The 13,960-nt window shown below is 39.2% G+C and overlaps 2 protein-coding genes across 4 annotated transcripts in view; one reads left to right on the top strand and one right to left on the bottom strand.

Annotated features, from left to right (window-relative positions):
- Positions 1 to 197: 197 nt before the first annotated feature.
- LOC105031423 (cell division cycle-associated protein 7) lies at positions 198 to 3,754 on the bottom strand. Of its 2 annotated transcripts, none has more exons than XM_010905832.4 (9): positions 3,660 to 3,754; positions 3,434 to 3,559; positions 2,845 to 3,147; positions 2,665 to 2,757; positions 2,083 to 2,232; positions 1,763 to 1,906; positions 1,385 to 1,534; positions 536 to 672; positions 198 to 409 (listed from the first exon to the last, which is right to left on the bottom strand). In XM_010905832.4, the coding sequence occupies exons 1-9, from the start codon at positions 3,666 to 3,668 to the stop codon at positions 376 to 378; spliced, it is 1,146 nt and encodes a 381-aa protein (XP_010904134.2). In that variant the 5' UTR covers positions 3,669 to 3,754; the 3' UTR covers positions 198 to 375. The 2 variants fall into 2 exon arrangements, with proteins under 2 accessions (XP_010904134.2, XP_019900668.2); XM_020045109.3 differs by having other exon boundaries at positions 540 to 672.
- Positions 3,755 to 3,846: 92 nt separating this feature from the next.
- The window catches only part of LOC105031430 (anti-Muellerian hormone type-2 receptor), a 48,238-nt gene continuing 38,124 nt past the window's right edge, over positions 3,847 to 13,960 (top strand). The window contains exons 1-4 of one of the 2 annotated variants that reach the window (XM_020045106.3): positions 3,847 to 3,922; positions 9,725 to 9,801; positions 12,926 to 13,108; positions 13,608 to 13,772. In XM_020045106.3, coding sequence (XP_019900665.3) covers positions 9,777 to 9,801; positions 12,926 to 13,108; positions 13,608 to 13,772 — 373 coding nt within the window. In that variant the 5' untranslated portion in view covers positions 3,847 to 3,922; positions 9,725 to 9,776. Of the gene's footprint in view, positions 3,923 to 9,724; positions 9,802 to 10,086; positions 10,141 to 12,925; positions 13,109 to 13,607; positions 13,773 to 13,960 lie in introns of those variants that run through there. The other variant, XM_020045107.3, reaches the window with a different exon arrangement.

The raw sequence follows: 13,960 nt of genomic DNA, 5'->3' as shown, positions 1-13,960 counted from the left end.
TGTGTATGACCTATTATTTGGAATGTAGGTTCTTAAGATTATCATTTCAGCTTTCAGGTCACTGGTGTTCAGCTAGGATATTGGTGAAGTTAATGAAAAGATGACTTCCATAAAAGTATTTACTCAATGTGACCTTAGGGAATTAAGTTCTTTGATATTCAGCAGACTGATCTGGAGTGATTGAGCTTACAGAACATTTTGATTTGAGAGAGACTGCTTCGTAAAAGGTTTTTATTTCATATATAAAAAGCAATTAAGGAGAACATATAACTGAGCAAGAACTTCATCCTCTGGATAAGAGCACCGTCACCGTTCTGATCATTAAGATCACATGTGCTGCTGTTCAGACCAAGATACTGGAGAAACTACAGATCTTCAGTCCTCTCCAGACTTGAGTTTACTGCGAAGACTGGGGGGGGGGGGGTTGCAATAAAGAACATGCATATCAATTGCAACATTTACCCCAACTCTTCACAATAAAAAGGCTTCTTCGCTTGTTATTAGTTGGTTTGATTTGGTGCATTTCAAGACTTACCTACTCAGGTATGAGTGGACATCAGAGAAGCCATGATACTGGGCCAGAGGTAACAGGATTCCTGTGGGGCAGCGTCCATCTCTCGCACGGCAGAAACTGCAGTTACAGATGCCTCGGCATGGGGGACACCGCCAGTCCTGCATAGGACAAGACCAGGAATATAAAAAATGTATCCCCCCAAAATTGATCCAAATATATTTCTCATGTCTGAAGTCTTAAATTGCCATTCTGAACAACCTTGGTATTAAAACATTTTTGTATTCCAGAACCATTTTGACAAAAGGCAGAGAGGCATTTCAAGGCAATGTTAATTGACAATTCTCTGTACCCAGTACATTGTAGGTGTTACTGTACAACAAGCTGCTGATAAGAACGCTGCGTTCAAGGAGCCGGCAGAGACTAACCAGTCAAAATCTTTGGCTTTGGGTCTTCTGCAAAGTGATAGTCTGAATTGAAATGATCTGGTGTGTTAGTTTTTTATATTTTGCTTTAATAAACCCAGATGCTCTAAACAGCAGTATTTACCTCTCACCCCACAAGCTCCAGAGCCTGCTGTTTGGGTTATACCTCATTAATTGCACCAACCTGGTGTCCCAGGCAGGGCCACTTCTAGACATAAGCATGTCTAGATAAGCAACAAAATTAGTCGCTTAGGGCCACCCACCACTAGAGGATAGGGGTCCCCAAATGAACTTTTGTTTAGGGACTCCAAAAGGCTAGAGCCGGCACTGGTCCCAGGTCTAAAATCAGTTTCTGATTAGAGGGATGTAATCATAGGAACTTAGTGGAACTGGGTTCAAGGTCCTGAGTTGGGGTTTAGGGCTTGAAGATGTGCGCTGTTAGACAGACCGGGTCAAGCAGTGCCTTTCTGACATCTTCTCCATATCGGTTCCTCAGACACGGACCACAGAATTGTCCCACAATACCATGACAATCCTCGTTACGGCAACATGTCTTGGTGTCTATGGTCTTTTGGCGACACTGGTGACAGGTGGAGCCCTAAGAAATCACAAAAAGTGATTAGAATCGCTCAAGCAAGCCTGGGTTTAAACAGACCACCTTACATCAGATCATTCAGAAGATAAGACTGGTCCATAGTTAGCATAATTTGTGCCTATGACCTGCGCTGCTCGAATTCCATATTATTCCCATTAAACTTGTGAGCAAACTTACTGTGACAAAGAACATTCTAATGTAGTGTAGACATATTCCAAGTAACGCACTTACTGTAGCACTGCTGTAAACCTTCTCGGTTGTGTTGTCTGCCACAAGCTGTAGATCATCAGCTGTGATCTCATCCACCGGTCGTATGACGTGTGGTTTGGTCTGCAGGGGACGGGGAGCACCCCTCCGCTTTGGCTGACCACGTACCTGGAACAAAACAAGAAGAAAAAAAAACATCCTCCAGAGTCTCTAGAAACCACCTAGATATTTGTTATTTGTTCAGAACAGTGAAACGTTTCAGAACATGCAGAATCATAGAAATTCACACATTTTTTAACAATTGATTTAACAATTGAAAAATGTCTGAAAGTTAATCGAATTACTTCCAGAAGTTCCTCCTCAAGACTAAGTTGCAGCTCCCTCATTGCGGGGGCCCCAGCTCCCTCCTGAACTCCTCCCATTGATCGGGTCTGAACGCGGGATGACCTATCCGGATTCCCCCTGGACATTCTGTCCTTGGATCGGGGCGCTCTCTGCACATTAAGAGGTTAAGCAGACAATGAAGCTGAACTGGCCAAGAACAATCAGAAAGTTTTGGCAGTACAGATCATACATCAGTTTACTTCTGCCCAATGGGGGCCACTGATTACGGGACAGATCGGGAAGATGCAGCATGGATGATAAGAAATCTTGCTAATGTATGTACAGTGCCCACATTCTTTCTTGCTAATGTATGTACAGTGCCTATATTCTTTCTTGCTAATGTATGTACAGTGCCTAGATTATTTCTAATATACATTTTACCTCTGCTTTTTAAATAGTTCAGTCACAGATGCAAAGTGCACTATTGGAGGTCAATAGGAGGTCAGTCAAACAACAACAGAAATCTGTGTTTAAAACCAGCCCAGGGACATTTTGAGGGGCCCTTCTTTGATAACCCAGTCAGAAGAATGCCATCTACTCACATTACTTTTCTCCTTTTTAAGATTGCTTCCTCCGTGACCCTTCAGCAGTGCTCCCCCTGGCATTTTATCTAGGTCTGCCATCAACTGTGCCAACTGCAGGAAACATTACAAAACAACAAATGTTAATTTACCTCTCATTGTCACATGGTGTGTGTAAGGTAAGAACAACTGTAGGTTTACCATAGCTTTATTAGCCTTGATGTTCTGATCCCTCTTGGACAGAAAGGACTGAGGTGGATAATCAGCCTCCAAATCAGAGTCTGGTTTGGTCACAGGCTTATCTTCATCCTCAGCTTTGACATGTTCAACTTTCATGTTTGGCTTCTTCTCCACTGTTTTCTGAGCCTCCTCTTCTTCACTGGTATCAGGGGTAGGGGGGGCTAGCTTACGGGGGCGCAGCGCCACCCGAAAAGTGAAGCAACAGGGAGCATGCTGTTTTGGGGAGCTGCCTGTAGTTTCCTTTGGACTGTCACTGTCTGATCTCTGTAAAGGTGTGAAACAAAATGTGTATAGTTGTTAACCAGACCTTAAAGTTATCAGTATATTTTATCCCCAAAAACCAGAACTAGGCCTGAATAACAATGTGTTCTACACATCTGACTTCAGATTTATCAGTAGACTGCATTTTAAAACAGCTTAACTAACAAGTAGCTTAACTAGTATTGTGTAAATCAGTAATTTACAAGAACCAATTGGAGTGGCCTAGCCTAAACACTTGGACTTCCTTATTTGTTAACAGGCGTAATTAATAAATAAACTGATATCAAACCTTGTTGTCACATAAATCAGTTTCAGTGTCGGAAAACCCATAGAACGTTTTTTCATCGCCTGACTCCTCTGCGAATATGTCAGCGAGTTTACTGGCAAACGAAGACATTCCCAAAACACTAGAACTCTAGAAGAACAGAAAAACAAAACAATTGAAAAGAACAACCCGTTCAGTTAAACATTTAAACACTATAACACATTTTAAATGCCAGTAGAAACAAAGTTACGTCGTCCATGGTATCGATTGTTTTTCGGGCAAGCACAAGGTACTGGAATTGTAATTGTGTCTGTATCCGGGCCAAATGATCCGCGTATCCATGTAGCCTATCCAATCATTCCAAATAAAGATAATCAGGGTGCCGTTAATTAGGCAATAAACAAACATACTTAAACAGGGAAGAAGCACCTGCCTGAGGGCTGTACTACGAAGGGAGTTATCAAGGACAGTCAGGGGTTGACAAAGTCTGATAGACTAAATTGGTGTTAAACGGTAGGTTACAACGACGGTGATTTTAATGTGCGTAAGTGATGGGCATTTCGGCTCTTTTCAGTGAACCGGCCCATTCAGCTCAGCTCACCAAAAAGAGCCGTATCTTTGGCTCCGAAATGGCTCTTTAAATATGTTTTGTATTTTTTCAAGTCAAACAGTTTGCGATAGTTTGAGTATGATTGGTGTTAAAACAATTCTAATTACATTATTAAATGAAATCATGCACTACCTTACCTTACCACAATCTATTTAAAATGCATTGGTTTGTTATGAAAAATAATGCTGTTAAACATTTGTGTAGTATAAGTATAACTTTTTAATGTGTATATACAAAGTGCATATAAACTTAACCATTCAAAATACAATCTGAAAAGCATAATTCGAATGCTTTTGGATCTGTGAACTGTGTGACCAGGTGTCCCATAGAAAGGATTTTTGAGAGGCAACTTAACATTAAGGAGCACTTATTGAAATTGAATGTTTTGCACTGTATGGTCATTTTATGCATATTTTATTACATTCTACTGTATGCACAACATGTACTCCTTAATTCCTCAATGAGTTTCAACGGTGTGTAATTGGTTATGGAAGCATTTTGCCCAGCTGCTTTAGATAAGTGTCCAACCGCCTGTACAAACGATGTCCGAGATTGTAGGTGTTATTTACGGTAACGAATGAATTCAAACGTGTTAATGAAGACTAACATCAGCCTGCGTGGTCGCGCCTTAGTACTTTTAAACTCCTACAACTTGTTTTATGCCAAATGTCATTTTTGTTTTGCTGTTTTGAACACCCCTTTATTACCTACTACAAATGTGCATCTAATTCAATGCATTTCTATATTTTCTGTGAAGTTTAAACAAATGACTAATGATTATTAGACCTCGGATCTCTTTCCGTGATTATGAAATGTGTCAAAATAGATACGATGAAAGGTATTTTCACGGCTCTCTCTAAGTTGTGCATTGCTGCGGTTTATACATGGTGCGGCTATAAACTGGTAATTACGGTAGTCTTAGCAGACAGTCAGAACGAATGTGTGCTTGAGCATTTAGGTCTATTATTTTATTTATTTTTTCCTTCTTTGAATTAGTTAACTCTATTCATTTAAATCCTTTGAATATTCGTATCTTAATATGCGAGCCGGCTCCCAACGTTCACCTACAAGAGCCAGCTCTTCGAGCCGACTCGTTCGCGAACGATCCATCACTGAAGTGCGTTAGTTGGTTCAGTGTTCACTTATTTGGAGTTTGTGCGCGTTAGCTTTAAAGGGGCGCGTTCGAGAGTTTTTGCATAATGGCTTGTGCTCCGTATTTTCCCTGGAAGAATATAGGATCTACGTTTGTAATGCCTGGATGTGAGGACCCAAACCCCATGTCCCCCCTAAACCCTTAGCCCTGAACCCTCACAGACTTAATTGACGTCACCTGGTGACGTGATTAAGTGCAAAAGGCTGCGACGGCTCAAAATGCTATGAATAGTAATGGGACAGCACTTTTACTTTATCGTGTTCCCTTGACTGAAACATGTTGCTGTAAGGATATCTTGCACCCCGGCCTGGCATCACCACTCTACGCCTACTACCATGCCTGGATAAAACTGTCTTTGGTCTACCGATGGCCGAGTAGCCTACAGAGACATGGACAAAGTTATGTCTACATCCCAGTGAATGGAGTAGGGGACACTGGGGGCAATTATAACAGGGGGCAGTTGTAACACACTCAATTTCTCCAATCTGAAACAAGCTAGAGCACTAACGTGTCTAGCTTGTATGGCTCCCTGGGCAAACCCAGAGTTTGGCGCCCCCCCATGTAAGTACAAAATATACAAAAATAAATATCAAATATCAAAAAGTAACAAAGACGCAGAAACAATGTGTAGTATATAAATACAAATAAGAGAATATAATTTGTACCCTCTTGCTAACAAAAAAATACACAAATAAAACTAAATTGCACAAAGCCTAGGGTGCTCCAAAATCTTTCAGAAGCGCCCCTGAATTCACATTGGAATACAGTATACAAGTCTGACACTCTAAACACATTTGTTGTGCAATTAAATATACATGTCATTATGCACAATTTATGAAACTTTCAGAATAGGAACCAAACGAATCATACAACATCCTTTGCTAATTCTAGGCATAAGACGCCCCAAAAGAGTCAATATATCACACAAAATAAAAAATATCAGCATAATATAGACTTCTTCAAAGTTACCCTACAGCATTGGAAATTCCCCTTACTGATCTCAGGACCTAGTAAATACAATCAGAGAAAACCTTTATGATGTCACCACAATAAATGTTAGCCAAGTCAATAGTGTGCTAGTTAGTTTGTAATCGTTTTGCTGCATGCTACACACATTATGATAAAACTGTGACATTATGTCCAATGTTATGTAAGCTAGTTGGACATAAAACTGAATATTGTCGCCCTATGTGTAATAGCGTAGCAAGCAACATAGGCTGACAAACATTAATGTTATACTCAGTGGTTGACAGCGTTCCAGTATTTCTAATTTTAGGCAGAGTTCCGGTTCCTTCTTTAGGGCATGCCTTATTGGCACATACATTTTCATGAACATAGTCCAGTGTGTGATTTGTCAGTTCTTGCACTTATTTTATCCAAAGTCAAGCCCTGCTTATACTAGCCCTTTTCATGACATGCATAATATTATACTCATAAAGAGATGACATAGTTACATACCTTTATCTTCTTTCTGCTTTTTCCTAAACTGGGCTCCTAAAGGCTTAAACCTTCACTTTATTTTAATTTGGCACACAAGCATCAACACATTACTCAAACCCCACCACTATCAACCAAGAGTCAAGACTAAACCAATCACCTTGGTGGTGTGTAGACAGTGTGACTGATTTTACTAATTGCATTAGTACTGTACAAAGTTAGAGGTGCATGGTTTGATTTCCCCACTCCCCCTACCTCAGGCTTCCAGTGGGGAGACCCTCCCATCTGGTACTTCTGAGTGGGAGACCTTTGCAGACTGTAATCTGCCTAGCACACAAATTAGAATCAGGGCGCCTACTCGGACAAGGTTAATTGACCCACAATCCAACACGGTGACATTATATCATTTACGTGATGTGCAAACGAGTGATAGAAAACCGATCATGCAAATGTCACCATTACTACTTTTTTGTGTGGGTCCCTCGTGCCGCCCCTGGAGGCTGCCGATGTTGCCTATAGCTAAAACGACTGCTAAGCTAGTGGGATGACATTTACTGTGGTCAAGGAGCCAGATCATTTCAACAACAAGAAACCAGGCAAGCCTAGTTCAGCCGGCCCGCAATAGAAAGTGTTGATCATGGCTGCCCTCTCTAGGTCACCCACGTGAAAGGCTGTGTCTTTAACCACAGCACCACAGAGCTGACCATTTGCCGGGTGTCCGTATAGCATATTAACATTATATAATGTTGTCATGCATTAACATCACATCAAGTTTGAATATTTCGTTAGACACCATTAACCATCGTGTTAAACTGAGTAACGTTTCTTATGAAGTTTACCTCAACCACAAATAGTATCTATGAACTGTATGACTTTTGCCACTGGCTGTTTTAACTACTTATTAGCCAGTAATAGACTAGTATCTACTTACTACTTGGAATAGTCATAAGAATTGAGCTATTGCTAGTGAGACTAAAGATTAACGTTACACTGCCTAAGCAATTTCATGGCACAAAACGTTCGTTTTTCTTTCGTTCGTGAATGACATTGATACAATAACTATTAATATAGGTAACGATAACTGACTTTTCTGTCAAGTGAAAAGATGATAGAATTATGGAAACCCCTACTCTTTTACTGCCCAAGGTTTTTTTTTTAATCTAGCCTATATTACCCCAAAAATCATGCATGGATACATGCTTTGAAAATCCACTAGAAATAGTCACAATATAACCATGAACAGTTTTATTCTAGGCTTACTATAACGTAGCTATTGAAGGTTGTAGCCAGTTAAGTTTTTCTTTCTCCATCCAGAGCAAATTCTAATGCATAATTTGCTTTGACTGTAATGAGATTTGAACGTGGGACCTATTGGATGCAGGTCCCCGTCTCCAACCACTATGCTATTTAACATGGGGCAGTTAGTCAGTCGCTCACTCGCTCACCCACTCACTCACTGGAGACATTCGCTCTTCCTGGCCAGCTCCGCTTACACGGTCCGGCAAAAAGTTAATGTGAATTCGGTAATACAGTTGTAATAATTATGTAATTTTTTTTATAAAACACAACAAATTGAAACCAGAAAAGCCTAGTTCAGCCAGGTCGCAAATACATTTGATAAACATGGTAACCTCTCTCACTGGATTCAAACCCAGGTCTGCTGTGTCTTAAACCACTACGCCACTGTGCTATACATTTGTACAGTGTCAGTATAGCATGTTGACATTAAATCAAGATTGAATATTTAATGTGTCTTACGTTTACCTCCACCACAAATAGCACCTATGAACTGTATGGCTTTTGCCACTGGCTGTTTTAACAGCTTATTAGCCAGTAATTGGCTTACTAGTATCTACCTTACTACTTGAACTTAACACAGCCAAAGCTATTTAATGGCGCATTTAATGTTTTTCTTTTATTAGTGAATGACATTGATACAAGAACTATTAATATAGATGATGATAACTGACTTTTTTGTCATGTGAAACCCCTACTATTTTACCCAAGGGGTTTTGATCTAGCCTATATTACCACAAAAATCATGCCCAGATACGTACTTTGAAAATCCACCAGAAATAGTTGCAATACAACTGTGAACAGTTATTTTAGGCTTACTATAACATAGCTACTAAAGGTTGTAGGCAGCAAGAATAAATCCTAATGCATAATTTGCTTTGACTGTGATGAGATTCGAACACGGGACCTATTAGTTGCAGGTCTGTATCTCTAACCACAATGCTATTTAACAAAGGGCACTCAATTAGTCAGTCGCTCAGTCAGTTACAGACATTCACTCTTCTTGGCCGGCTTCGCTTACATGGTCCGGCAAACGTAAGAGTTGGACCTTTCAGAAGAGAGGTAATGAAACACACCACACTAGTTTGGAGATCTCTAGCTCATATGGACAGTGAGCTATTAAAAAATAGTTGTATAGAACGATAGATTCTTGTAAATTCACAAACATTTTAAATGGCAGGGAACACAACAAATGCAGCCAGCAGTTTAGTGAGAGCAAGTACCACCTTGCGAACTGCACGGCATACAATATTCAGATGTTCAGCATCACAGACGGAATACATGAAATGTCCACTGACAAAATATCCCAAAACAAGGCAGACTTGTCTGTTCAGCGGTGAGAGCATTACTCCAGCAAGTTGCATTGGAGATGTGATCATTATTGAAAAAGATATTGAAGATATTGATTTTATAAATCAATAAAAAAAATCAAACAAAATAAAATCTACCATAACAAAGGTTGAAGAAGTAGGCCAGCAATTTGTAGAATAATATGTATCCGGTTTGAAGTTTCTATGACCATTGTTTAAAAAAAAATATTGAAGATATACAGAATTACATTTTTCCATTGATTTATTGACTTTTAATAAATCAACAATAGTTTTTTTTTGCCATATGAAATGTTGTATAGTATTAAGCATGTGGATTGATGTTGATGAGAGTCATTAATAATACTATACTCATCTGCTGACATTTTGGCAAGTACCTGGTTTACTATTTTACCACTGTCCCTAAATCTGGAAGGAGCCTGAAAGGAGGAACAAATGTGAATGACTGTTGAATCTCGAATATAAAGCTGGTTTCTCCTTGGTCATTTCAGCTCACACAGATTTGGTCCCCACCGTCCAGACAGCTCAGTTTCTTATGCAAATATGTGGCTGAATTTAATCATCTTTGGTAAGTTTTTAACCTTTCAGAGTAAACAGTAACTAATGTTATAATCATATAATAAGGATATCAATGGTTATCAATAATTTTCATTGTGTAATAGATTTGATGTTTTAGAATCCCAGCCTAGTATGATTAACCTATCTCAGTTTTTTTTAAACTGCAATTGAAACTAAGGCACACCATTGCGTATACTTACCTACCTAATGCCCATTGATATGTATGAAAGTAGTTTAAAATGAATGAGATATGCTGTACAATTTGTTTCGATATTCTGAATTTGCTCATCAACAGCTCCTGCGAAAGAGATACTACAAAGAGGAGAGTGATATATTAAATCAGAATAAGGTAGTTAACACCATTCAGTGAGATATTAAATCTCCCCTATTTTCTTAATATAGAAAGAAAAAGGTTTTTTTCATTGTGCTAATTACAATGTAATTGCTTGTTGCTAGCCTACATTACTTGATTCTATATTTGTTCACCCAAAAATATTTTCGGACTCTAATAGCAAAAGCTACTCACTCAGTGTCAGGACTCTGGTGACTTCTGTCAATTTCTGAATAGCTCTTTGACAAGGCAACACACGTCATCCTCATTTAGTTTTCTGGGGTGTCTATTCATTCAGCTGATGTATTCTTTTTTTCAATGTTGTAAAAATGTCACCAAATTGTGAGGCAATAGCAAATGTTCTTCGATGCAGACATTCCTAGTTTGTGCATTTCAGACCAAGATATTTTTAAATGAATTATCTTGATAATTACCTAGACAGTATTTTTCTATACAGTGCCTTCTAAAGTATTCAACCCCGTAACCAGCTCTCTCATATTACTGAATTACAAATGCTACATTTGAAATTTCCTCCTGTCTAATATTTCACCCTACAAAACATAAACTCAAAATTAATTATTGTACAATAAAATTGTTTTTATATTAGGAAATACAGTATTTGTGAGATTAAGACAAAAGAGCTTTCAAAGATGTTTGAGAGTGTAATACAAATGTATGTGTTAGGGAAAGTAAAAAGGTCCATGGACAGTTGAGCACAGTGGATACTGCATCACTACACAGGTTATCCCTCAAAACCCAATGCTTAAACAAGAAGGACATATGTGAAGGAAGGTACAAAGAGGCCAATAATCAATTTGCAGGAGCTACATAGTTCAGTAGCTGGTTGTTGAATAATGGTGCACAATTTAACCACTGACCTGAATGGGAAGGTTTCACAAAGATGTTACTCAAAAAGTACCATCTGTAAGCAAGTCTGGAGTTTGCCAGAAAGCATGAGAAAGGATGGAGGTCAGATGAGACCAAAACAGAGCTTTTGGGACAAAACTCAAAGCTATGTGTGGCAAAAACCTCACACTTGTGTTTGAATACATTTTCAAGGTATTGTATTTTAATTGTTATGTGGACTATGTATTAGTAACATTTCTGTGAAATACTTATCATAATTTGACATTTTCATATCAAGGCCACCATGGCAGCTTTCTGAGTTCCCCTTCGGGGCTTATAGCCCCCGTTGAGAACCACTGCCCAACATAACAGACATGTTTTTTGTAGTTACATTTTGAAACAGACCACTCATTTTCTACATATACAGTTAATTTGGAAAGTATTCAGACCCATTTACCTTTGACCCATTTTCTTATTATTCTAAAATGGATTTCATTATTTTTTCCCCATCCATTTTCACATGAAAAAACTAAAATATCACATTTGTTTAAGTATTTAGACCCCTTCATTCAGAACTTTGTTGAAGCCATCACAGCCTTGAATCTTCTTGGGTATGACACTATAAGATTGGCACACCTGTGTTTGAGTTTCTCCCATTCTTCTCAGCAGATCCTCTCAAGCTCTGTCATGTTGGATGGGGAATGTCGCCGCACAGCAATAATTCAACTCTCTCCAGACATGTTTGATCGGGTTTAAGTCCTGGCTCTGGGTGGACCACTCAAGGACATTCACAAACTTTTCCCAAAACCACTCCTGCATTTTCTTGGCTGTGTGCCTACTGTCATTGTTCTGTCAGAAGATTAACCTTTGCCACAGTCTTATGTCTTGAATGCTCTGGGGCAGGTTTTGCTCCGTTCATCTTTTCCGTGATCCTGACTTGTCTCTGAGCCTTTGCAACTGAAAATGATCCCCATAGCATTATGCTACCTGCACCTGTAGGGATGCTTCCCATAGGGATGGTATTGGCTGGGTGATGAGTAGTGCCTGGTTTCCTCAAGACGTTTTCTTTTGTCCATCTTAATGGTTCCTTTTTATTAGTCAGTCTGAAATATGTTTTTTTCTTTGCAACTCAAAAAGACACATCTCAGACTGGCTAATAAATGGAACAATTAAGATGGGCAAAATAAAAAAGACACTGGACAGAGCAAGAATTCTGCCTAGATGCCCAGCATCCCAGAGTCCCCTCCTCACTGTTGACGTTGACACTGGTGGGTCACTGACGCTATTGAACTTTCCAGCACGACAATGATCCTAAGCACAGGACCAAGTTGACCTGACCCTCCAGTGGTTACTGCAGAAAAAGGTGAAGGTTCTGTAGTGGCCATCAGTCTCCTGACCTTAATATCATCAAGCCACTCTGGGGAAATCACAAACGTGTGGTTCATGCAAGACGAGCAAAGACTTTGCATGACCTGGAGGTATTTTCCCAAAATGAATGGGCAGCAATACCACCTGCAAGAATTTGGGGCCTCATAGACAACTATTACAAAAGACTGCACGTTTTCATTGATTCTAAAGGGGGCAATACACAGTATTAAGAACTAAGGGTATGCAGACTTTGGAACAGTGGTGATTTCATTTTTTTCTTTGTAGCCATGTTTTGTTTTATGATTGTGCCATTCTGTTATGACCTGCAGTTGAATGTGAATCCCATAAGAAATAAGATGTGTTTTGCCTGCTCACTTATGTTTTCTTTACAAATGGTATTTTCACGCTCCACCTCAGTGACTGGTCATTTTGATGTTATTTTAATAGACAAAAAAAATGAGATTTTCTTTCAAAAACATTGACATTTTTAAGTGACCTAAAACTTTTGAATGGTAGTGTGTCGTTACCAGAACAACCTATTTTCCTAATCAAGTTGAAATATTTATCTGTATCCTTTCCTTTGTCATAGGATGTATTTTATCTCAGGTCTCAGCTCCAGCACTGACGAATGGAAGGAGATGTGTGTATCTACGTAACTCCAAACATATGAACAAAGGCCAGATCAATGGGACAGTCGAGTACTGTGCCAGAACTCAATGTTGTGCTGGTTTCTATCGTCTTATTGACAATCAGCCAGTGGCAGAAATACTAGGTAATTTTGACCCTGACAAATGAATACGCACACATTTGACAACCTTGTAGGCACTTGATTCCTATTCACTTGAAACCGTAACCCTTAATCTACACCCCCCCCCCAAAATAAATGTCCCCACAAGGTCAAACTATGCTTTTGTTCCTATATTTCATGTAAATGTCTCCATAAGTACAGAAAATCCTACACACAGACAAGCCTATATATATGTGTATATGTATATATGTATATGTGTGTGTGTGTGTGTATGTATGTGTATATATATGTGTGTATATACACACACAAACACAATAAAAAGTCATTAGCTCAGGTACATTAGAACATTTAAAGAATGGGAAATGCATTTCAACAGCTGCTTTGCTTGAAAATGGAACTACTTTTCAAACAAATTACAGTTACACGTTAGGTTAGCCAGTAAATGTAATAATGGACACTAAAAAGCTACTGAGCATAAATAATGCATTTGTGACCAACTGTGTTCATATGGCTTTCTTTATAGGTTGTGACGTGGTTGAACGTGACTGTCCAAATTCTACTTGCTCTGCATCCAGAAACTTCCACAACTACACTACATGTGCATGCAGTTCTGACTTCTGTAATGGCAACGTGACCTGGAACCCAGAAAGGGAGAACTCTAAACCCCAACGCCCCTCCTCTTCTCTGGGTATGGATCATTCTTTTTGCCTTGTTAAGTACAGTAATACGAAAGAGTCTTCAACCATCATTTATTTTTTGAGAGATTTGATTGTGAACACTGAGCTGCAATGACTGAATTAACAATTAAACAGAAAGGATTCTCAGTGTTTTGTTATTCATTTCCCATTCATTCGCCCACGCATCTAGTGAAATTCC

The sequence above is a fragment of the Esox lucius genome, chromosome 17, assembly GCF_011004845.1.
Source record: "Esox lucius isolate fEsoLuc1 chromosome 17, fEsoLuc1.pri, whole genome shotgun sequence".
NCBI lineage: Eukaryota > Metazoa > Chordata > Actinopteri > Esociformes > Esocidae > Esox > Esox lucius.
The sequence above is the reverse complement of the archived record's forward strand: the minus strand, read 5'-3'. Positions and strand labels throughout refer to the sequence as shown.

Excerpts from the sequence above, each read along its gene's own strand:
- LOC105031423 (XM_020045109.3), bottom strand. Across the intron at positions 2,233-2,664 it reads TTAAAAAGGAGAAAAGTAAT|AGAGCGCCCCGATCCAAGGA; the intron begins GTGAGTAGATGG and ends CTTAATGTGCAG. Across the intron at positions 1,907-2,082 it reads TTGAGGAGGAACTTCTGGAA|GTACGTGGTCAGCCAAAGCG; the intron begins GTAATTCGATTA and ends GTTTTGTTCCAG.